Source organism: Phacochoerus africanus, chromosome 13, assembly GCF_016906955.1.
Source record: "Phacochoerus africanus isolate WHEZ1 chromosome 13, ROS_Pafr_v1, whole genome shotgun sequence".
Taxonomy (NCBI): Eukaryota; Metazoa; Chordata; class Mammalia; order Artiodactyla; family Suidae; genus Phacochoerus; species Phacochoerus africanus.
Window position 1 is genome coordinate 17,962,109 of NC_062556.1, and position 25,794 is coordinate 17,987,902.

General features: G+C 40.9%; 1 protein-coding gene and 1 pseudogene across 1 annotated transcript in view; both read left to right on the plus strand.

Moving 5' to 3' along the window:
* The first annotated feature begins 535 nt into the window (after positions 1-535).
* Positions 536-25,794, plus strand: part of KPNA3 (karyopherin subunit alpha 3) — an 82,634-nt gene continuing 57,375 nt past the window's right edge. The window contains exon 1 of the mRNA XM_047755866.1: positions 536-1,016. Coding sequence (XP_047611822.1) covers positions 948-1,016 — 69 coding nt within the window. The 5' untranslated portion in view covers positions 536-947. The remainder of the gene's footprint in view (positions 1,017-25,794) is intronic.
* On the plus strand, positions 23,431-24,406 carry LOC125113283 (reactive oxygen species modulator 1-like; annotated as a pseudogene).

The window sequence follows — 25,794 nt, forward strand, 5'->3', positions numbered from 1 at the left end:
GGAGGGATTCAGCAGTATACCTAACGTCCCTACCTAACTGAGCTAATTCCGATGCGGTAAACCAGATCGACACACACACATATCACATACATACATATATACATGTCAGGTGGAAATAAATGCTAATTATAAAACTAAAGCAGAGCAAAGGAACAGCGAATGAGGGTGGCTGCTATTTCAGGAGACCCCCGTGCCACCCCCCGCCCCGCCCCCCGCAAAGAAGCAAGAGAGCAAAGCACCAGCCGTGCATCGGTTTCTAATTTTCTAGGCTACAGGGAGCTAGGTGCACCTCCCAGGAAACTCCGCCCCCTCCCTCCCAATAGGACGCAAGGTGCCGTCTCCGAGGAAGCTCCTCCCACTCCCCGCCCAGAGGCGGCCTTGGGGGCGGAGCCCCGCGCCCGGGCTCCCTGAGCGCGCCGCGCATAAAGACGCGCGCTTAGGGTTCCCGGCATTCTTCTAATTCTGTCAAAGCCGGGAGAGTTACCCTCGCTAGGGAATGGCATGCTGGGAACTGTAGTTTCCTCCCGCAACCCCGCGTCCCGGGGGCAGTAAAAGCTGCTAAGTTCGGCTCCATTGCTGGCACCATACTTGAAGCCCGGCGGGGTTGTGGGGAGGATTTGCGGAGGGGCTGGGGCCGGGGTCATCCCGAGTACCACGTGGAGCTTATCCAGCCGGGCGAGCGTCCAGGCCGGAGCCCGCCCCGGACACGTGACCCCGGCCTCCACAAGAGCGCGCAGTTCCAGAGCACGGTTCCCGCCCCGCCCGTCTGTCGGCCTGCGCCTCCCCCGGCGCTGCTGCCACCTCGCGCTCGGAGGCGTCACGGAACGTGCCCGCCTTTCCCCCTCCTCCTCCCTTTCCCTCCCGCTCTCCCCCTCCTCCCCCTCCCGCGCCGAGACTCGCCGCCGCCGCAGCCGCAGGAGTAGCCGCCGCCGGAGCCGCGCGCAGCCATGGCCGAGAACCCCGGCTTGGAGAACCACCGCATCAAGAGCTTTAAGAATAAGGGCCGAGATGTGGAAGTGAGTGTGCTTTCGCTGCTGGGGCCCTCCAGGCTCGCCCGCCTGGCCGCGCCGGCCCCGAGGCGGCGGGGAGGGGCGGGGGGCCGGCGCCGGGCTGGTTTTCGCCGGCTCGCGGTGGGTCGGAGTTAGCTGCCGTCTCCCGTCACCGCGGCCAGGGGCTGGGCGGAGCGGGCGGCGGGACGCGGGCCGGGCTGCAGCCGCCTCTCGAAGCTGCCGGCGCGGAGTCCGGGAAACGCCGGGGTTTTCGGCCCCGTCACGCGGGCGCGGCCTGCTGTCGGCGAGGAAGAGATGTGGAGCTGAGGCGGGGTCCGCGGGCTGGGGCCTCGCGGGCTGGGGGGGATGCTGCCGCCCGGGTCCATCGACCGCCCCGCCGAGGGGGCGGCCACGGCTCGCGCCCGCTGCCCGTGCAGCCTCCTGCCCGGCGCGGCCCCCTCAGTGCCTCCCGCGCTGCTGCACATGGAGCCTCGGCTCTGCCGGTCCCCGCGCCTACCTTCTGTGAGCCGGGCCCAGGCGGGCGGTGGCGGCCCGCAGAGGGGGGTGGGGACCAGCCGGGTAACTGACTTGTTTGAGGGTGGTGAATGGGGGAGGGTAGGATGCGCTAGGACCATTTTCTTATATTCCAGTGCGGTTCTTTGGACCAGTCGCGCTTTGCTTTTCCAGCTCATACTCCTGTTACTGCTGGCATTTGGAGCAAGCTGAAGGTGGACAATAGTTTACCGTCTATTGTGTTGAGGCTTTGGAAGAGACGTTGTTCCGACCTCCGCTCACAGGACCTCTTTTCTTAGCCTTTTCTTGTAGTGAGGGTGTGCATAGGGTAATCATGTCTTTGACACGTTTTACTGAAATAAATTGGATACATAGGTTCATAGGGCCTTGCTCTAAGCTGGTAGAATTTCCAAGTGGTTGCAAAACTGTAAACATTGATCGTGTTCACTCAGTTCGTTGCTACTCAGCATGTTGCCATTGTCTCATTAAGGTGACATTAGCAGGTACTGTTTGCAAACTCGGCTTGTCCAGGCAGCGCTAGAGGTCTCTCTGCAGCTTCTAAAAGCAGTGTAGTTAGTGTAATGCACAAACTTCACTGGGACTCTGACCTCTGGATTGTTGGGGGAAAGTGGTTTCAGGTACACAGCCTTCTTTTCTTTTACTAGGTGACATGATTTGCAGTTTTCTCATTCTTGCTAAGCGGCCAGTGTGACGAAGAAGTGCGCATTTTATCTTGTCTTAAAGAGAGAAGGTGGTGGGGAAAATATACCGTTCAGTGTTCTGTTTTGTAGAAGAACAGACAAAACTGAGGCCATTTTTCGGAGCCACAAAATTAAATAGTAATTGGGAAAAAACGTAAGGAAATGCCTTGGAATTTTCATATTATTGAGACAGATAAAAGTCATCTTTTTCTGTCCTGGTCATTGTTAAATTTTTCAGTGAGAAATACTTGTAAGCAAAAGTGCAACTTAAGAACAGCAGTAAGAAATTTGGAACTGCTTCTTGTTATTGGTCCTCTTGATGATAGGTAATTTTGAACCGTAATCATCAGTCATTTTTCTTGAAGCTTACCCTCTGTCATAAAGCAAAACTTAATGTAGTTTGAAAAATACTTGTATTGTTTGTACAGAAGAACTAATTAACATTCTTTCCTCCCCCTCCCCTTTTTTTTTGCCTCTATTGTTTGGGGATCTCAGTGATACCTAGTAAGGACTCCTGCGCATAATATGCACACAGTATATATCTGCTAAAGGTCAGAATGTGATCAGTGACTTCTAGATGCATAAAAAAGATATGAAGCCTGAAAATAGCGGTCACATTACAATTCTTAGAATACATGAGGGAGAATAACTAAGGGATGAAATAGCAGACATTCAAATGGTAGTTCCATGTGGCAGCCACTATACTAAGAGCTTCATGATACCTCTTTTAAGCCTTATGACAACTTTATGAGCTAGGTGTAGCATTATCACCACTTTACAGGAGGAAAATACTTTAGATGAGGAAACACAAAAGTGCTTACACAGTCTGCACAAGGTCATGAAGTGGGTATGAGCATTCATTCATTGGTCTACTGGGTATCGAACAGTGTTTGGTTTGTAACTCAGGGATTTTACTTTTATAGTTCAGTAGGAATGATAGGAAAGTAAACTGATGATTACAGTGCAGGACATCAATAAGTGTATTCTGAGACTGCATGAGAAGATTTTGACTTGGAGCTGAATGGTCAGGGGAGAGTTCTGGTTGATTCCTGGTGGATGACTGGGAGGGAGCTGATCCTGAAGGATGAAAGAAAGATGGCCAAGGAAGGGGCATTCCAGAATGAGGGAGCAGTAATTGAAGAGTCCTGAGAGATTGTAGGACTGCTGAGAGAGATAGATACTGGAGATGTGATTAAAGGGTCAAATCCGATCAAGTGGCTTTTTTGTGAAATTTGGTATAACTGAGATTAGACACCCCATATAGTCTTATCCATTAGAAACTGTATTACACTAGAAACTTACATTGCACCTTAGCTCTGTGACTAAGTAGTAGTGATTATTAGGCTATTCAAAAAGTGAAATGTACTTTGATGAGCTTTGATTTCTACCTTTTCATACATGGGATAGATAAAAGGTAAAACATATTATGAGTGATATGGCTGGACGATACATGAATAAGATGCTAGGTACAAAAATAAAATATTTTAAAAGAAAATAACAGTGTGGCGTTAAGCCAGAGAATTGTGAGTAGGGAGAGGGCTGAGGAAGAAAGTAGTTTCATAGTCATTCAGTTGGGAAAAGCTTCGTGGAAGAAAGGTTGGTGAATTTTAAGGGAAGTATGTACTAAACTTGAACAGGGCATATGAGATATTGGTGAATAAAGAACCAAGTGAGGAGTTCCCACTGTGAAATCCAGCTGCAGCGGCTCTGGTCGCTGCGGAGGCATGGGTTTGTTCCCAGGCCAGTGCAGTGGGTTAAGGGCTCCAGTGTTGCCACAGCTGTGGCTTAGTTTCAATCACTGGCCCAGGAATTTACATATGCCTCGGGTGCAGCCATTCAAAAAAATTCAGGTGAGAAAGAAGAGAGATTAGATTAAGGAGTGAAGAGATGAGACTTCCAGACCTGTGGTGGTCTGAGGATATTTCTGTGGCAAAAAGTTGCTTGGAAACTTCTTGATAAGGAGATCTGAAGGAATTTATTCAAGTAGAGTTTGGAGATGTAACCTGATTACAGCACTGGAAAGAGGTGACTTGCAGGCATATCTAGAGTTAATTTTGGAGGAGCACTGTTGTTATCTCCTGTGCACAGAGGAATTTTCTTAAAACTCGAAACTGGGGATGGTCCTAACATGGAACAAGAATTTGAACCTTCTCCTCCTCCTTTCTCTTCCCCTTCTGGTAAAGCTCACAGAGACAAAGTGGATAAAGGTTGTCCTGAGGTTTATAGGTGGAAGTAGGAGAGGGAGTAGTTATCATGGACAGCAATTTAGCATTTGGGTAGGTTGAGTGGAATTTGTAGCTAAAATTAGGAAATACATAGTGACAAGGAAACTCTTAATTTTATTTGGTCCAGAATGTATGTTTTAATACTAAACCTTTTCACTTGAGACATTGGTTCTTAGTCTTTTTTTCCTTTTATTTATTTATTTATTTTTGAGGTCTTTTTGTCTTTTAGGGCCTCAATTGCGGCATATGGAGGTTCCCAGGCTAGGGGTCCAATTGAAGCTGTAGCCGCTGGCCTACACCACAGCCACAGCAATGCTGGATCCTTAACCCACTAAGCAAGGCCAGGGATTGAACCCATGTCCTCATGGATGCTAGTCGGGTTCGCTAACCACTGAGCCACAACAGGAACTCTGAGGCTTTTTTCCTTTTTAAAAAAGTATTTAAAACTTTTCAAATATTCTTTAGAAGAGTGCACCAAACAGAAATGTTCCATTTGGAGAACACTTATAAGTGAAGCATGCAGGTAACTGCTATCCAGGTGAAGTTTTTCTTGGCTCCTGTACACTGCACAAGGATGTGACATTTTCATCAGTGACAGTAACTAATAATTGTTTTAAAATGTGTAACATTTATTGAATGTTTACAGTGTACCTGTACCAAGTACTTTATATGGGTTATTAATCTAGTTTCACAATCCTCTGATGTATGTATGTATTATTATCCACATTTACTGCTGAGGAAACTTGAGGCCTGCTGTTCTTAAGTCCTAACTTAGCCCTAAGTCCAAGGGTGGTTTAAGTGGCGCATAAGCCTAGACTTATGGCGAAGCAGCGTGACGCTAAAGCCAGAACTCTTGTGCACTGAACTTTACTGGCTCTTCAGTGAGTAGAGCCTAAAACTTGACTTGTATGATTCACATCTGAAGGTTAATTAGTGGGGAAAATATTTAAGAAACAGAAAAATTCCTATTTTGATATTTTAAAACCTTGCTAATTTTTTGACATCCTATTTATCATTTATTTGCCTTTTTTTTTTTCACTCTTTCAAAGTTTCCTTATCAGTAAGAAGTCAGTTCATTGGTTTCACAGAAAAATAATAACCCATATCCTTAGCCTTAACATTTAAACTTGATGCTTCAGTTTTAATACCAGGGATAAATGCATATTTTCTCATTTGCAAATTTAACAAGTACCACCAAACTTGCTTCCCTCTCTGGAACCTCTCTTGATAAGAAATACTATCTGTTGAAGCTTAAAACCATATCCTTAACTTTGAGTCCCTTTTTTTCCCTCCTTCACTTTTCTGTATTAGTCCTCTGAGGAGCACTCATATTTTTACCTTTGTTACCAACCTTACACCCTGCTCTAGTTTAGGCCCCTGTCGTTGTCACCTGTGCAGGTGTGATAGTACACCTGGCTTCCCTGTATCTTCCCTCCCCAGTGTATCTTATAGATTGATTTTTGTGAAATATTTTCATATTGCTTTCCTGGCAAATCATCCCATTGCCTTTAGAATAAAATTAGAAACCTTAGCATGCCACACATAATTTCACAAAAATCTCTGCCTTTTCTACTTCACCAACTGTTTTTCTTGTATATTCTATCTGTTTTATTTTGCCATCTGTGATAAAGTACTTGAAATGCTGGAGTGACCGATACGTTTCCTTTCCATGTCTTGTATATGCTATTCTCTTATATACCTTCTTTTGCTCTCTGTTTAGTGGGGCTTACTCTGTCAAACTCTTTCTTCGCTCCGACTCCTTTATGCATCTCTGGAACACCAGGATTATAATTCTGCCATAACATGTCATTATAGTGTAAAAAAACCCTCCAGAAATTCTCTACAGGACTTTTCCTGACTAATGACACACTTAGTACTCTGTCAGTCCCTATCTTTTCCTTTTCTCTAAGTGCGCTTTCCTTTACCTCTTGGGATAAGTTGCTGTGATGTACAGCAAATTCTGTGGGTGTATGGCACGTAGTAAAGTATGTCGTCTCTGTCAAGCCCATGGAGGATAGGGACCTTGGTCTATGACTGGCCATTCATTTAGTGACCAGTATATAAAATTAAAGAAATATGCTCTAAGAGAGGCTAGATAATATACTTGGGAGGTGAAGGTTCAGTATTATACTAAGACATTAATAACTTATTTCCTTGTTGACTTTACGGCATTGATAGTGTTACCTAGCCCTCCTTTGACAATCTGTTCTGCTATAGAAATTAGAAACAGATTCTGACAATCTGTTTCTTTTTTTTGTCTTTTTGCCATTTCTTGGGCCGCTCCCTCGGCATATGGAGGTTCCCAGGCTAGGGGTCGAATCGTAGCTATAGCTGCCAGCCTACGCCAGAGCCACAGCAACACGGGATCTGAGCCGCGTCTGCAACCTACACCACAGCTCACGGCAACGCCGGATCGTTAACCCACTGAGCAAGGGCAGGAATCGAACCCTCAACTTCATGGTTCCTAGTCGGATTCGTTAACCACTGCGCCACGATGGTAATTCATACATAAATGGTAAAGAGGAATGATGTTCAGGCAAAATTCATGTTGGTCGATAGTTGCTTTTTACCAACACATTAACTGTTTAGCCCTCCCAAGTAACCTCCCAGTAGCTGAAGTGCAGGAAGAGTTAAACATACACAGGAAGCCCAGGAGTAGGCCTCTTGCCTCTGTTTAACCATATGTTCTGTCTTAAAGGTGCTTCTTTCTCCAACCATCCTGATGTATTTCCCTCTGTCTTCCTAATTTTACAGAACATGAGTTTTTAAGGAATCTGTATGTCATTTAGCAGGTACACTATAATTATCTTTTCTTGAATTTACTATCTAGGTATATAATCTCTCCTGGTCCTTCTGCCTCATTGATTACTGTTTTTTGGTTGACTTTACCAACTCTTTCTACCCCTTGAGTATAAGTGTGTTTTGGGACTCTGTCCTCAACTCACTTCTCTAGACTTTTTCTTGCCCACATCAGCAGTTCCCTTAGTTTTAACCATCATTTCAGTGTGGGGAATTTAAATCTGTTTTAATCATCTGCTGGAAATTAATCACATGAGCATCACATCAGCTTCTCAGGCTCAAAGTGTTTAAAGCCTTTGTTTTTTCTTTTTCTGTTTATGGCATCATCACCCTCCCTGTGACCTGAACTTGAAACTTAAGAGCCTTCTTGGACTCCTTCCTCACCTTCCAGCACTCAGTCAGATGCCAGTCATGTAGCTTGAATCTCTGTGCTGTCTGTGGATTTGGACCCCGCCTCTCTATTCCCCTGCCTCCAGCCTACTTTTGGCCTTATTACTTATCACCTAGCAGTTTAAAAGTTGCCTCCAAAGTGGTGTTCTTCCTCCAACTCATGAGATTTTTCAGTGAGCCTGATACCTGATTATTTTTCCAGGTTCTGTGTCCACCCCCTACCCCCACCCCTTTAAGCTGTAGCAACACTGAACTTCTTATATGCTTATACATAATCTGGAATCCCTTGCTCCCTGCTTGCCAGTGCTGTTTCTATTCTCAGGGCTGTCCTGCTGACTGGAATATCTTCCCCTGCCTCCTGTTGCCTGGCTAATTCCTAGCCCTCTTAAATACTCAACCGTGGCTTTAGCTCTTCTGAGAAATCTTTCTGAATCTCCTCTCATCCTCTCAGGTTGAGTTAGGAACCCTTCTCACTCATTGTGGTTTTGATAGTGTATTTTAATTATGTTTTATCTGTTTTTCCTATGTATACCTACTTTGCCCACTTCTTAGTACAGTGGCAGGAACAAAACAAGCACTAAAATATTTCTTGAATGAGTACTTCCATTCTAAGTACCACCAGCACAGTAACTTTCCTAAAATACATTTTTTAACTGAAACTTTCAATCTTTTAGTGCCTCATCTTACTGCTTCCCAAATCAAGTCCAGACTTTTTATTGTGATAGAAAAAATGTTGAGAGATTGATACATGAAATAATTTTTAAAATTTTCTTGTACATCATGAGAGTTTTACTCCTGAAGACTTATAGCTGCTTCGCTAAAAAATAAGCATTCTTAAATAAATATCACATCACCCTGATACATTTAATCATTTCCTCATAACATCTGATGTAGTCCACATTTAAATTTCCCCATCTGTCCTTTAATTTTCTTTTCTTTTTAACATTTGGTTGTTAGAACCACTTGTATAATGTTTCCTAAGTCTCTAGACTTAGGAATAGGCTCCTCCCACCATTTAAAAAATTGCAGTAAAATACACATAAAATTTACCATTTTAACCATTTTACTGTTGTGTGGCATTAAATACATTCACACTGTTGTGTAACCATATCCATTATCCATCTCCAGAACTTTTTCATCCTCCCCAGCTGAAACTCTGTCCCCATTAAACAGTAACTATAGTCCTGCTCTCCCCAGCCCCTGGCAGTCACTCTTCTTTCTGTCTTTATGAATTTGACTCTACTAGGAACTTCCTGTATATAGAGTCGTACAGTGTTTCTCCATTTGTGACTGGTTTATTTCACTTAGCATAACACCTTCAGGGTTCATCCATGCTGCAGCATGTGTCAGAATTTCCTTTTTATGACTGAATAGTCCATTGCATTGATGTACCACATTTTGTTTATTCATTCATTATCCACTGATGGATCCTTGGGTAGATTCTACCTTTTGGCTATTTTCTCCCACCTTTTAAAAAAATGCCATTAATTTGTTGAAAAGGAAATCAGGTCAGTTTTCTTATATTAAGTAAACCATATGAATTTGCCATTTTCGAAGTTCAGAACAACCAAGTATCACCAATTTCATATGGCTCAACCTATTAGAACGTCCTTAATTAATGGATTTGTCTTTCTTTGTGGTGTTACCTTGTTCTTCCTATATCTTACCACCTTCCCAATTTTCTGTAAAGTAGAGGTTAGTTTTAAAGGCTTAATCAGTTATCTTTAAGTATATTCATTTAAAAAATACTTTGGTGGTGCTGTGTGCCTTAGAATATATCACAATAATGCTGTTAAGTCTGGTCAGATGGGAGTTCCTCTTGTGGCTCAGCGGGTTAAGAACCCGACTAGTAACCATGAGGATGCAGTTCAATCCCTGGGTTCAGGATCTGGTGTTGCTGCAGCGTAAGTTGCAGATGCAGCTTGGATCCTGCGTTGTTGTGGCTGTGGTGTAGGCTGGCAGCTGCAGCTCCATTTCGACCCCTAGCCTGAAAACTTCTATATGCTGCAGGTGTGGCCCTTAAAAAAAAAAAAAAAAAGACTGTCAGACGGTTCAGATGATGGAGCATAGTTTAATGTCATGATGTCAGAGTTAACCACTTCTAGTGAAATTAATTTTAGTTGTTTGGATGAAATGTGTTGAAGACCTGAATAACATTTGAAGTGGAAAAAGTCACCTGACTTCCTGGGATCCAATAAAAGAATTAGAAAATGTGTCTTGAAAATCTAACTTCACAGTCAGTGACATTCTCTTTCCATGCCTGACAGCACTCCTAGGTTGACTTTTTTTTTCCCTTCTTTTTGTTATTATTTTATTTTTTATTTATTTATTTATTTATTTATTTTTTGTCTTTTTGTCTTTTGTTGTTGTTGTTGTTGTTGTTGTCGTTGTTGCTATTTCTTGGGCCGCTCCCGCGGCATATGGAGGTTCCCAGGCTAGGGGTTGAATCGGAGCTGTAGCCACCGGCCTACGCCAGAGCCACAGCAACGCAGGATCCGAGCCGCGTCTGCAACCTACACCACAGCTCACGGCAACGCCGGATCCTTAACCCACTGAGCAAGGGCAGGGACCGGACCCGCAACCTCATGGTTCCTAGTCGGATTCGTTAACCACTGTGCCACGACGGGAACTCCTCCCTTCTTTTTTGGTTGTGCCCAGGGCATGTGGAAGTTCTCTGGCCAGGGATCTAACCTGCATCACAGCAGTGACCCAAGCTGCTGGATCAACCTGTTGTGCCACAATAGAACTCTCCTAAGTTGACTTTTAGTTTTCTTAGGGTAAGGTTTGGCTATATTCTCATTTCCAAATCTCTATTCCTTTATTTTGAAAAGAAAGCAGTATTAAATATGTAAAGAGGATGTAGCTATGCTTTGTGGTAGTTTCACCATTAAGAAAAAAATTTGTCACAAGTTAGGATACCAACTTTAGCAATTAAAATATAGTAAATTTAATCATGACTATATTTACTTGGAATTAATCTTTCCGAACTGTTGAATTTTCTGGGATTTAAGTTTATTTGTTTACATAGCAAATTTTCATTTATTTTGAAGTGACAACATTTCTAAAAGTGTCCTATACATGTCTCTGCCTTTGTAAATAGAATATAATTTAGATTAGTTATTTTCTTGGTTCTTGAGACTCACCATTATGCATATGGCTATTAACTTTTGCTTTTGTATAAATGATACCTTTGAGTTCTTGGATTTGTTAGAATTTTGGCCTTGATTTCTTTTTTAAAATTTTTATATTATAGTTGATTTACAATATTGTGTTAGTTTCAGGTGTACAGCAAAGTGACTCAGTTTTATATATTTATGTGTGTGTGTTCTTTTTTTTACATTCTCTTCTATTATAGGTTATTAAAAGATAATGAGTATAGTTCCCTGTGCTATACAACAGGTCCTTTTTGATTATTTTATATGTAGTAGTATCTGTATTTAATCCCAAACTCCTAATTTATTCCTCCTGCCCCTTACCCTTCGGTAACCTTAAGTTTTTCTAAATCTGTGAGTCTGTTTTTATTATGTAAATAAGTTTATTTGTATCATTTTTTTAGATTCCACATGTAAGTGATACTAATATGACATTTTTCTTTCTCTGTCTGACTTAACTTCACTTAGTATGATAATCCCTAGGTCCATCCATGTTGCTGCAAACGCATTATTTCATTCTTCTTTATGGCTGAGTAATAATCCATTTTATGTATGTACCACATCTATTTATTCATCAGTTGATGGACACTTAGGTTGCTTCCATGTATTGGCTAGTGTAGATAGTGCTACTGTGAACATTAGGGTACATGTATTTTTTTTCAAATTCATAGATTTGTCAGAATTTTGGCCTTAATTTCTATGCTTGTGGAGTTTTTGCTGTTCATAATTTTTTTTGCCTGTCCTCCCTTGCTCTTAGTCTTTCACCTTTCTGTTTGCTACTTGTCAGCATATTTACCTGTAGTAGCTCTTCTCTTCCCTTTTAATTTGTTGCTTCATATACAGTTTATATCCTAGTGACTTGGATAACAGATTTATTAAACATTTGTTTAGCATTTGCTTGTGCCAGGCAGGCATTGTTAATTTTATAGATTATAAATATGAATAATACTGTCCTTGCTCTAGGGAAGTTCAGTTTGGTGGGAGAGACTGATACCTAGTGTACAGCATGATAAGCTCTATGATATAAGTATTTAATTTGCAAAGTACTATGAGAGCATGGGGAAAGAGAGCAACTATATCTGGGAAAACTGAGTAAGCTTACACTGAGGATCTCACTTGAGCTAGGTCTTGAAGGCAGAGCAGGAGTTTGCCAGGACAGAAGGAAACATAACATGGATAACAGTGACTAGGTCATGGAGTGTTAAATGCATGGCGTGTTCAAGCAACAGTTGATAACAGTGATCTTAACATCTTTTCCCCCTTCTTTTGGAAGCGGTATTCTGATTCCGCCTCTGGAAACTGTTCTTCTGCCATTGAATACCTCTTGGTGGAATTTTTAACCTTCTTTTATTTTTGACCATCCTTGCAGCATATAGAAGTTCCTGGGCCAGGGGTTGAACCCGAGCCACAGCAGTGACCCAAACCACAGTGGTGACAATGCTGAATCTATAACTGAACTGTTAGGGCACTAGGGAACTCCTGGAATTTTTAATCTAAATGCTTCTGTCTGTTTTTGTTAAAGTGGATCACTCTTTCTGGATAAACAAAATAGGCCAATCATATCTTGTCCCCTGGCATTTAAATCTTGAATGTGCTGATACTGGGACCTAAGTGATTCATCCTAGCATAAGTACTATGAATAAATCTCTTAATTCCCACCACCTAGATCTTTGGAGTTGCTTTCATCCTGATCTTTTTCTTAGATCTGATTCTTTAGCTTTTCCTTTGGTTCTGTGAATTTTTCTATATTTTCCCAATAAATCCTCCTGTCCCCAGTTCCCCCTGCCCCCCGCCTTCTTTCTTAAATTAACCCAATCTGTTTTTACTGTTGGCAACATATCTCTAATTTAAGGTGATAACTGTTGTCCTGGCTTTCTTAGGACTGAGGAAGTTCTCAGGACATAGACATTCAGTGTTCAAACCAGGAAGGTCCTGGGCAAAGGTTAACAAATTGGATACTCTAACTGAAACAGTTCAGGAGTAAGGGCAATGTGTTTTAGGAGCCAAATGTTCAGATGGAAAATTTCAGTATGTAGCTGAAAATAATGTGTGTAGAACTAGCTTGCTTCAGGAATTCCTGTTGTGGCTCAGTGAAACCACTGTGGCTTAGTGGAAATGAATCTGACTAGTGTCCATGAGTTTGCAGGTTTGATCCTTGGCCTCGCTCAGTGGGTTAAGGATCTGATGTTGCTGTGAGCTGTGGTGTAGGTTGCACATTCAGCTTGGATATGGCGTTGTTGTAGGCCATCAGCTATAGCTCCTGTTTGACCCTGGGCCTAGAAACCTCCGTAAGTGCTGTGGGTGTGGCCCTAAAAAGACAACAACAACAACAACAACAACAAAAACAAAGAAACCCCCTAGCTTGCTTCACTTAGCAGTTATCTGAATTCTGAACTAAGTGTGAGGGATAAAACAGTGAAAATAATGATAATTATTGAGTACTTACTGTGTATAGAGTACTCTGCTTGTAACAAAAATCTTAAATAGTCCTCACAAAATTGCCATTATACAGATGAAGAACTGGAGTAATTTGCTTAAGATCAAACAACTAGCAAGAGGCAAGACTGTCATCAGTCCTAGATTTCTTACTTAAAACCTCTGTGCCCTTAATTGCCATTCTCCTGCTCTGCTTCAGTCTCTGCTCGAGGAACTGGTGCGGACATGATGTAACAGTAAACAAATAATTATTATAATGGAATTGGGTAGAGGGTACAGTGGGCACCTAGGGAGTGTGAGCGAGTCAGGAAAAGCTTCATGGAGATGATTGTGCTTAAGCTGAAACTAGAAAAAAAGTGTAGTTATTTCATTGGGCCTGAAAGTAAGCATCATGTGCTCTGGGGAACTAAAATCATTCAGTGTTTCTTTTTCTTTTCTTTTTTTTTTAAAGGGCTGCACCCAGGGCATATGGAGGTTCCCAGGCTAGGGGGTCGAATTGGAGCTACAGCTGCCAGCCTATGCCATAGCACTGTGGGATCCGAGCCACGTCTGTGAGCTACACCGCAGCTCACGGCAATGCCGGATCCTCAAGCCACTGAGTGAGGCCAGGGTTGGAACCCACAGCCTCATGGATTCTAGTTGGGTTTGTTAACTGCTGAGCCACGAAGGGAACTCCTTATTCAGTATTTCTTACAGGTGGAGTGCTTAGGAAGTTGGACAAGATAAGCTGGGGTCGCATTGTGAAAAAGCTTTACTTACCATGGGGAAGATTTTAAAATTGAGAAGTGGGTTTTATACATTGAGAACTATTGCTTTGATTGCATCACAGGAGATAGATTGATGAGGATGGGAGGAGAGCTTGGGAGAAAGAAAACTCTCAGGGGTCTCGGAGATGGATGATCTGACTAATAGCACTGGCATTGGGCGCCAAAGGCAGAAAGTTACTAGGACTATTTAGTTGATCAGAATAAGAACAGAGAACAGAAGTTAGCTAGCTTTTCTGTAAAGGGCTATAATATTTTTAGAAGCCTAAATATTTTACTGCTTATGTCATAACTGCTCAACTCCACTATGAGCATGAAAGAGCCGTAGGCAATAGGTAAACAAAGCCTGTTTACAAAATCAGGTGGCAGGCTAGATATGGCTCACAGGCCCTAGTTTACATACTCCCTGTTCTAGGATGATGTGGCCAGTGATGAAAATTTGGAAAATAGTTCAAGCAGTGCTTAGAGTGTTTAAGATGATGATATAGATGAGAGCTCATAAGGATAAGAAGAAGAGAGGACCAGGGGAGGAAAGAACCCCAGGAACCTCATCATTTTAGAGGACTAGTGAACATAAGTACTGAAGAATGGTCTGTAGGAAGCTTACAGCAAAGTGGTGTGTCAGAACTTTAGGGAAGCTGAGGGTTTGGGGTGGAAAGGTTCTAAAATTTGGTTGTGATGGTTGTACAGCTATAAATATAATAAAGTTCATTGAATTATTTTTTAAAGAAAGAACTTTAGGCAGGAAGACTTTCCTAAAGGAGGGATAACCGTTGGAGCATCCAGTGCTTCTGGATGATGAGGACCTAAAATAAAATAATTCTTTGTAGTTGAGGACTAGTGGTAAGTGGAAAACCCAGAGAGTGGTGGAGGCTGGGAGCTAGATTATAATATGGTAAGGAGTGAGTTGGAGTTGAGTGTAGATTAAACTAGTCAGTAGGAACTCAGTTAAAAAACTTGAAAATCCCCGGGAAGGAGGGACCGCAGGTTAGCTTGAGGAGGAGATATGGTTAAAAGAATTTCTTATTGTTTCTCATTTGTTGAGAAGTGGTGGGATTGACTGTTGCTTGTAAGCTAAACTGAAGAAAAGAGCAAAAGAGACTTAAGGACCTGGCTAGAAAAGGAATAAATGATTGAGCCTGGAGTAGTGGGGAGCTGTTAGGGAGGTGAAGTGAGAGATCCACATTGTGGTTAGGTTTTGCAGGGGCTTCAGTTGGAAAGGACTTGGAGAAATACAGACAGAGGTGAAGATGGGCTGTTGCAGTTTCCAGGTGGGGAAACTGGAACAGATTATTCCTGATGGCCTCTGTTTTCTTTGAAAAATTTATCTCCAGAGAATAAAGGGTCTAAGAGAGGTAATAGTGAAAGACAAAGTGTTTGGGAGAATGCAGAATATCTAGGAATGAAGGCTCAGCTGAGATAAATACAGTCATCCCTTGGTATTGTGGATTGGTTTCTGGAGCCCCTCAAATATTGAAATCCATGATGCTCAGATCCCTTTACAAAATGGCGTGTGTGGTACAGTGAATACAGCTGGCCCTTCGAATCCGAGGACAGATAGGACCAACAGTACTGTAGTGTTATGTTGGTAACAGTTGTGAATGATATCCAGTTGATTGTATCAGATGTAGCTATGAATGCATTCTAGATTATAGTTAAAATTGTCAGTTAAACCAAATTCAAAGTGTAGAAACCAAACTCAGTTGAATCATAAAAAAATTGAACTAGCAAAATCTTAAAAAATACAACTTGAGTCCAGACCCTTTTGGGAAACTGAGGTGGAAACTGAGGGTGTAGAGAAATAATGTTGTCCACTCACATAATTGAAAACCAGGTTTTCTGATTCCTACACTTGAGTAACACAACACACTTAAAAACAAAGCTGTATTTTAGAGAACTTTGAGGAGTTCCCATCATGGCGCAGCAGAAACGAATCCAACTAGGAATCATGAGCTTGCAGGTTCGATCCCTGGCCTTGCTCAGTGGGTTAAGGATCTGGCGTTGCCGTGAGCTGTGGTGTAGGTCGCAGATGTGGCTCGGATCCCGAGTTGCTGTGGCTGTGGTGTAGGCCCTCGGCTAAGCTCCAATTGGACCCCTAGCCTGGGAGCCTCCACATACTGCAGGTGTGGCCCTAAAAAGACAAAAGACAAAAAAAAAAAAAAAAAGGAAACTTTGAAACATACAGTAGTAGAGAGAGTAACATTGAACTCCTGTATTCCATTTGAAAATAGTTACAGTTTTTGGCCAGTCTTGTTTCAGTTATATCCCTATCCACTTTTACTTTTCTTTGGAATATTTTGAAGCAAAATTCTAGATATTCTGTTTTATATATCAATATTTTAACATCTGTGCCTAAAAGTTTTTAAGTCTGATTTTGACACCAGTTCCAACATTTGGGTTTTTCCCCACGGCTAGCAATTCTCCCACACCGCCTGGATGTCCTACAGTTCAGCTAAACTGTGATGCTATCTACCTGGAGATAGCGTTGGAGTCCATGGGTTAAAGGTTCAGTCCTTTTTATAAGACTGCCCCTCACCCCCACCCAACTTCTGACTTCCTGGCCATAAACCTCCTCTGTTTATTGTAGTGCTTTGGTGCAGAACCCAGAGAAATATTTTACTTACTAGGTTACCAGTTTAGTGTATAAGGATACAACTCAGGAACAGGCGGATGGGAGAGATTCATGGGGCAGGGTTTGAGAGAAAGGAGCAGAGCTTCCATGCTCTCTCAGAGCATATCAGTCTCTGGCTTTTCACTAACCTGGAAGCTCTCCAGACCCTGACTTTTCTTTTATTTATTTATTTTTTTACTTAATGATTATTATTTTTTCCATTATAGCTGGTTTACAGTGTTCTGTCAATTTTCTACTGACCCTGAGCTTTCAAGTTTTTAATGGAGGCGTGATTGATTAAATCATTGGCCATTGGTGACAGGACTCACCTGCCAGCCCTTCTACCCTCCCAGGAAGTTGGGGGTGGAGCTGAAAGTTCCAGCCCTCTACTCATAGGTCTAGTTCCTACAGCGTACAGCCCCCAACCTTAGGTTATTTGAGGCTGTCCAGAAGTTGTCTCATGAACTTCACAAAAGACATCTTTACTGCTCTTTACACTTAGGAAATTCCAAGGGTTTTGGGGCTCTGTTCAAGAACAGTGGACAGAGACCAACTGTATATTTCATATTATAAATCACAATATCATGGCAAGACATATATTATTATACTTAAAAGAAGCCAGAACAGTAATTGTTGTATCACTTTATCACTTTTGATAGGAAATTTCAAAGTAAAAATACCCGCTATTATTCTATCCATGTCTAGACTCAAAAGAAACCTTCTTGGTCTTGTGTTTGGGGTTGGGATGTGACATAGGAAATTAATAAGTATTTTCCTTCTACTCTCCAGCTAGGAAGTAAAGGACTAATCCTGTCTCTCTCAAAATAGATTAATAATAACAGGTAGTTAATTTTTAATTTCCAAAGATAGTGTACAAATTATTATAGAATGAGGAGACTTTATAGAAATAAAGCCTTTTTCATATTTGCAATTTTTTGATAGTGAATTTTCTTTTACTTTTTAATTTTATTTATTTATTTTTGTTGTTGTTATTGTTGTTGCTATTTCTTGGGCCGCTCCCGCGGCATATGGAGGTTCCCAGGCTAGGGGTTGAATCGGAGCTGTAGCCACCGGCCTACGCCAGAGCCACAGCAACGCTGGATCCGAGCCGCGTCTGCAACCTACACCACAGCTCACGGCAACGCCGGATCCTTAACCCACTGAGCAAGGGCAGGGACCGAACCCGCAACCTCATGGTTCCTAGTCGGATTCGTCAACCACTGCGCCACGACGGGAACTCCCCTTCTTTTACTTTTTAAAATGAAAATAACTCTAGGAGTTCCCGCTGTGGTGCAATGGTACATCAGGATCAGTGGTGTCTTGAGAGTGCTGGGACTTGGGTTTGATCCTAGCCCAGCACAGTGGGTTAAGGATCCACGGTTGCCACAGCTGCAGCTTAGGTGGCAGCTGCAGCTCAGGTCTGATCCCTGGCCCCAGAATTGCACATGCCACAGGCAGGGCAACCAATAAATGAGTGAATGAATGAATGAATCAGACTCAGAGTATGCCATACATTATAAGAAAGATATTAAGACACTTTGTGTCTCTGAAACAGCTTGTTATATTCCACTTTATTCTATCTTGACTTAAAACCACGCAAGAAAAAGTTTTTGTCTTAAATGTAGAAGCATTAGAATCACAGAGAGACAGATTGGTACAGCGTGAATCTTGTGTTATGGACCCTTCCTTTGTTGAAATAGTGTGTACTCTTTGCATCCTCTGTCTCAGAGTTGGAAAGTTGTAAAGCTTTCCCAAACATCTTTGTGATGTTTACAGAGTGTGTTCAGTTCAGTTATACATTGTTGTCATTTTTCTTTATTAAAATAGCAATAGAGACTGAGAGAAAGCTGAACAGAGTGTGAAGGAAGGTAGCTGGACAGGCACTGAAATAATTAGATTGTATAGTATATTTATTTTCCTCTCAAAATTTGAATCTCTAAGAAAAAGTAGGTAACCTGAAAAGTATGATCATGTTAACTAAATATCAGGCTATATATAGATGGTAGAGATGCAAACATAGATGATAAACACCCTAGAAGCTTGGTGTTAAACAATATTAATTAAGCAGAGAGCCATGGACTCTACAATTAGTATCTTTTTGTAAATTTGAATTAATTTTGTTAACTTGAATCTAGTTCCGTGAATATATATGTATTTTGGTTTTGGGATAATGTACAATTTAGAACATTTATTGAGGCTTTTTTTTTTTCTTGTTAAACTTTGCAAAAATAAATTTTTATTAACTTTAGCAACTGGTGTTTTAAACAAAAACATGGGACATAGAATATTTTGGGAATGTTGCTGCATGACATTAATTTGTGTACTAATTTGTATTAGTAGTTTATTATATATTCACTTATACTTCTCTTTCTTCTACTTACTGTTAAAAGTTAAATGTATTTTAAAGGGAAAGAGAAGATGAAAATATAAATCATGATTCTGAATAAAATTTTAGCATTCAGATGTATTTGCAAATTTTAGGGAGAAAGTTTATAAAGTGATAATTCCAAGTAAGGCTATCATAACATTTCATTATAAAAATGCCCATATACTCTTGAATGAGAATAGATTCTCATTGGCTAAAATTCCCCAGTAGGAGTGACATTAATTTAAAATGCTTCCTCAATCTCCTCAGATAGTTAAAAGTTACTGTTGTGGACTATGTCAGGTAGCAGTAGTGTGGGTTTGTCAGTTATGTGTTGAGTTCTGGGAACTTTTTTTTTTTTTTTTTTTGGTCTTTTGTAGGGCTGCACCTGCGGCACATGGTCTAATAGACCCCAGGTTGAGGTCTAATAGGAGCTGTAGCCTCCGGCCTACACCAGAGCCACAGTAACTCGGGATCCGAGCCGCGTCTATGACCTACACCACAGCTCACAGCAACACCGGATCCTTAACCCACTGAGCAAGGCCAAGGATTGAACCCACAACCTCATGGTTCCTAGTCGGATTCGTTACCCACTGAGCCATGACCGGAACTCCAAAGGGAACATTGTTTTTGATTAGAATAAAAGAATTGATACTTGGATGTTAGCATTCTTTTTTTTTTAAGTTATTTTTATTTATTTATTTATTTTTGTCTTTTTGCTATTTCTTTGGGCCGCTCCCGCGGCATATGGAAGTTCCCAGGCTAGGGGTCTAATTGGAGCTGTAGCCACCGGCCTACGCCAGAGCCACAGCAACGCGGGATCTGAGCCGTGTCTGCAACCTACACCACAGCTCATGGCAACGCCGGATCGTTAACCCACTGAGCAAGGGCAGGGACCGAACCCGCAACCTCATGGTTCCTAGTCGGATTCGTTAACCACTGCGCCATGACGGGAACTCCGGATGTTAGCATTCTATAATGGACATTTGCTTTACTAAGTTTTGTGAATGTGGGGCTAATGCAAACGGACATTTTGGTCTTTTTGAAAGTTTGGAAAAGTGGAATAGTTGAGAATTTAGCTAATCAAATTTTGGAATACAGAGGGGGAAAGTACATGGGCTGTATACACTGATTATGGTAAAGAGCAAGCAGCATTATCATTGAGTATGACTCACCACAAGTTGAGATTTAACAGTTGTGAAAACTACCTTTAAAAATTACCTTCGGGAGTGCCTGTCGTGGCACAGTGGTTAATGAATCCGACTAGGAACCATGAGGTTGCGGGTTCGATCCCTGGCCTGCTCAGTGGGTTAAGGATCCGGCGTTGCCGTGAGCTGTGGTGTAGGTTGCAGACGTGGCTCGGATCCCTTGTTGCTGTGGCTCTGGTGTAGGCCGGAGGCTACAACTCCGATTAGACCCCTAGCCTGGGAACCTCCATGTGCCGCGGGAGCAGACCTAGAAAAGGCAAAAAGACAAAAAAAAAAAAATTTACCTTCAAAAGGGTATTTAATCTAATAGAGTAATAATACAGCTATAGGTAACTGCAAGACAGATTGTTTAATAAAAGTAAAGAATGGTTTTGGGAACATAGAGGAAGGACAGGTGAACTCTGGCCTTAAAGATCTGACAGGACTCGTATAGTGGAGATGACATGAACTAGGAATGTTTCATGTTTTAAACAAGATGTGTAGGTTAGATACATGTATAGTAAGAAACAGCTGTTTTTCTTAAGCTAATTTCTTGATGACAGTGTATGGATAATTTTCTCTCCAGTTTGTTGCAGTGACCCAGAGCATTAGCACGAGGAGCTCTTGGATCAGTGTTTCTCGTCTCACATGCTGCCCTAGGGTGCCCAGGCGGGAGTCTGGGTGGTAGAGCCCTTGTGGTCTTGGCCCTCAGTCTCAGTATGCTGTAGAAATACCTTTTGTGTGTGCTGTCATGTGAAAGAGATTGGGAAGCACTATTTTAGATTACTTAATCCTTCTCTTCTGGTAATAAGTTCTTTAGTATATTATTTAACTTTTGTGAAAACAGCTAGAATATTTTCATGATAAGAATATGTTCTGGATAAATTGTCTTAGAATCCAGTGCAGACAGAATCTTCTAGTAAATTAGACATTAGTTCATGCAGTGATTAGGAGGCCCTACCAGATTTTTCACCTTAATTCTCAGATTTTGTATTTGTGAACATGATGGCATTAAATGAGGATGTGATGTTTGTGGTCATGACTAAACTTTGAATATACTGTGACTGAGATACCCCAACGTACACTTTTCTTGTGGTAAATGTAGTAGGTATTGGACCTGTTGCTGAGAAAACTACACTCTTCTCGGGAAGACAGGTGGGAGGAAGGGAAGTTGGGCAAACTTGCTTATGGTAGGGACAGCCTCAAGAGGAAGTCCAGAGTTCCCTTCCGATAAGGGGCCAAAAAGGGAGAAGAAAAGAGAAAAAACTAAGTTCTGAATTTGCAGCCTGAAAGGAACCAGGCATCTGGACACCCAGGCCTAGGTGTTAGAAGAGCTCCCTAGTTGTGGCTACGCCATAGATTTGGAGGCTAGTGTGGCTTGAACTATAAACTCCCCCTGCCCCCATTGCATTGGAGAGAAAAAAATGGAGTCTCAAATTTCTTCTATCAATGAAGGGGACTAAGGTATGACTAGCACAGGGATTAGTTTTGGTGCTAAAGACTTTCAGAATATGATTGCTTTTTGTTTGTGTGTTTCGTGGGGCTTTTTTTGTTGTTGTTAGTGGAATAGAAGTCTTGGGCTAGGGCTCTTAAGAAAGATTGAGGTCTTGTTCAGTTCCTCTGCCGGATGAACTTAAGTAATGTCAGTTTGGCTATGTAACTACTGTAAATAAAAGCACTTTTACATACAATAATAAGGACAGCATTAAATAAGCATCATGTAAACACTAGTGTAAGTTTTATTTATAACATTATTGTGGATTATTGACTGCTTATAAATTTTTTTAATTACAGAGAATACATATCAACTGCTCCAATGGTGCTAAGAAACACAGATGCAGTGCATAATACAGTATTAATAGGAGGAAAAACAGAATGTTATTGGTAATTATGTATTATAGAAAAATTGATCTTTGAGGCAAATTAATTTAGAAAGGGCTTTAAATAATTTGAGTACTTCTCTGTAGTCATGGGCTTGTTTTAAATCACAGTGGTAATACACACGTTGATAATACAAATTCAAAGGAGGGTAGTAAGTATTACCCTCACCACCTCACTTCCTGCAAGTAATAGCTGCTTTTAATACACTTTGTTGAGGTATGTTTATCCATTTTAAGTGTTTAGCTTATTGAGTTTGACAAAGAATTACTCCCTTGTAACCACCATCACAGTCAAGATGTAGAATATTTCTCTCTCCCCCAAAAGTTCCCCTATGTCTCTTTGCAGTCAACCCTCCCTTTCCTCCCCCAGCTGCAAGTAAATTCTAATCTACTTTCTATCATAGTAGATCAGTTTGCCTTTTCAACAAATTTTTTTTTGGTCTTTTTTTTGTGTTTTCTAGGACTGCTTCCTGTGGTATATGGAGGTTCCTGGGCTAGGAGTCGAATCGGAGCTATAGCTGCCGGCCTACTCCACAGCCACAGCAGCGCGGGCTTGGAGCCACGTCTTCAATCTATACCACAGCTCACAGCAACGCCGGATCCCTAACCCACTGAGCAAGGCCAGGGATCGAACCCGCAACCTCATGGTTCCTAGTCGGATTCGTTAACCACTGTGCCACAACGGGAACTCCAGCCTTTTCAACAATTTTATGCAGTATTATCACAATATATACTTCTTTGTGTCTGGCTTTTTTTTTTTTTAATACAACATTAATACTGTTTTGTTCACTTGAAGTTTATTCTTTTTATCACTGACCCATATTCCATTGTATGAATATATCACACTTTGTTTATCCATTCGCTTGTTATTGGACATTTGGGTTCTGGTTTTGTGCACTTATAAGTGAAACTGCTATGATGTGTGTGTGTCTGTCTGTCTGCTTTGGATAAATACCTGGAAGTGAAATGGCTGGGTTGTATGTTAAGTATATCTTTAAATTTATGAGAAGCTTTGAAACTTTTTCAAAGTGATTGTAGTATTTTATAATCCCATCAACAAGCAGCATGTAATTTCTGATTGCACCACACTCTCGCTAGTATTGGCACTCTTAAATTTTTGTGATTTTAGTGAGTGTGGTGTCTTGTTGTGGTTTTAATTTGCGTTTTTCTGTTTGCTTCTGAAAGTTGTTAGTTCACCTGTTACATTTATGTTCATAATTCATTTTGAATTATATTGTGTATACTTTTAGATACAGGTAGATGTTCTTCCAGCCCTCATTGAATAACCTTGATACTTTTGTGGAATATTACTTGATTGTATAAATGGGTCTATTTCTGAACTCCTTTCTGTTTTATTGATCTGTGTGCCTATCCTTACGCCATGACCTCACTGTCTATTGCTGTAACTTTATAATAGTCTTAAAATCAGCTTATGTGAATCTTCTTTGTTCCTTCTTTCAAGATTGTTTTGGCTACATAGCAGGCATCTGTAGATTATTTTCTCAACAACAGCAGAATATACATTCTTCTCAAGTTCAATGGTATATTCTGCATGATAGATCATAGGTTATGTCTGGTCACAAAAGAAAACTCATTAAATTAAAAAACATTAAAATCACACTAAACATATTCTGTGACTGCAGTAGAGTAAAATTAGAAATCAGTAATAGGTAGAAGTAAGCAATGGAGGCCATAAGCGAGATGCTTGTGGCCATGGGGCCCTACAGGCAGTCCCAGCCAAGCTGGTTTGACCACATGAAGATGGACTTTGTGATGGGTTGCACCATGGGCATGGTAGGCGGGGTGCTTTTGGGCATCTTTTTCTGTCTCAGGATCAGAATGCAGGGTTAGGAGGAGCTGATGGGTAGTATCGGGAAAACCATGATGCAGAGTGGTGGCACCTTTGGCACATTCATGGCCATCAGGATGGGCATCCGCTGCTAACCAGGGCAGTGGTTGCCCATTACATCCAGCCTCTCCAATCAGTCCCAGCCCATGTACTATAATAAAACAAACCTTTGAATAAAAAAAGAAAGAAAGAAAGAAAAGAAACCAGTAACAAAGAAATTTGGAAAATTCACAAATAATGTGGAAATTAGCACATTTCTAAATAACCAGTGGATTAGAGAAATTGCAAAGGAATTAGAAAACACTTTGAGATGAATGAAAATGAAAACACAACATTTCAGATCTTACTAGATGAAGCTAAAGCAGTACTCAGGACAACTAATAGCTGTAAATACCTACATTACAAAAGAAGTATAAACTAAAAGCAAGCAGAAGGAAGGAAAGGAAAGAAACAATAAAAATTAGGGCATAAATAAAACAGAATAGGAAAACAGAGAAAACCAATGAAACCAAAAGTTATTTCTTTGAAAGTATCAACAAAATTGACAAACCTTTAGCTAGACCGATGAAAAAAAGAAGACTTAAATTACCTTGTAGAAATAAAACATAATAAGGGAATACTATGAACAATTATAAGCCAGCAAATTACATAACCTAGATGAAATGGAAAATTTTCTAGAAAGACACAAACTATCAAAACTGTCTCAAGAGTAAATAGAAAAATGTGAATAAACTTGTAGCAAGTAAAGAGATTGAATTCATAAAACTTCCCAAGAAAAGTCCAGGACCAGAAGGCTTCACTGGTAAATTTTACCAAATGTGATATATCCATTAAATGGAATATTATTCAGCAATAAAAAGAAGTACTGAAATATACTACAGCATGGATGAATCTCAAAATCATTATGCTGAGAAGACAAACAACAGCAAAAAAAAAAAAAAAAAAAAGGCCACTTACTGTAATTCCATTTATATGAAATGTCCAGACAGTCAGATCCATAGATACAGAAAGTAAATTTGTGATTACCGGGGGATATAGAGTAGGGGTATGGGGAATGAATGATAAAGGATAATATTGTATCTTTTTGTGGTAGGAAAATACTCTAAAATTAGATAGTGGTAATGGTTGTGCAGCTCTCAATATACTGAAATCCATTGAACTTACACTTCAAAGAAGTGAATTTTATGATACGTGAATTATATCTGGGTAAAGCTGTTATTAAAGAAAAAGGCAAATTATTCCTAATACTAGCACAAGTTACCTTACTTAATGAAGGCCTTTTCAGAAGGGAAAAATGCATGTTGTAAGAGTAACGTGGAGTTCTCTCTTCCAGTAATGGCACAGCACCTTACAGTTACTGAAAAATTATAAGCTCTGGACAAAATATTTTAAAATTTTTATTTAAAGGTACTAGAGAGTGATCAAAAGCAGGCAGAAACTAGAAAGGAGCCTGTTCTTAGAATTGTCTAATGAAATTTATGAGTTAGTGGGTTTTTGTCTGAAGGTCACTCTATAATCCTCTTGCTTCCTGGAGCAGAATACTACAGTCTTACTGGCTCAAAGTATAAGAGCAGAGCATTCCAGGCTGACAAAAGAATAAGAAACTTGGGGGGAAATACTGGCAGATCAGGTGCTATAAATATGAGAGTGAGTCCTAAAATTTACATGTAAGTTCTGCCCAAATGCTTGATAATCTGCTGTACTATGCATGCACTGGTGGTGTGTGCACATGCATATGCACACGTGCATGCACACACCTCCACAGATACACACACACACATGCTGGGCCATTTAAAATCAGTAGTATAGATTGTTTTAGGTTAAAGTTTCAAATTATAATCCCCAGTGAGAAAATTAATAAAATGAAAAATAAAAAGAAACCTAAAAGGGTAGTAGAGCAAGCAAACAAAATACTAAAAAAATGTTATTAACC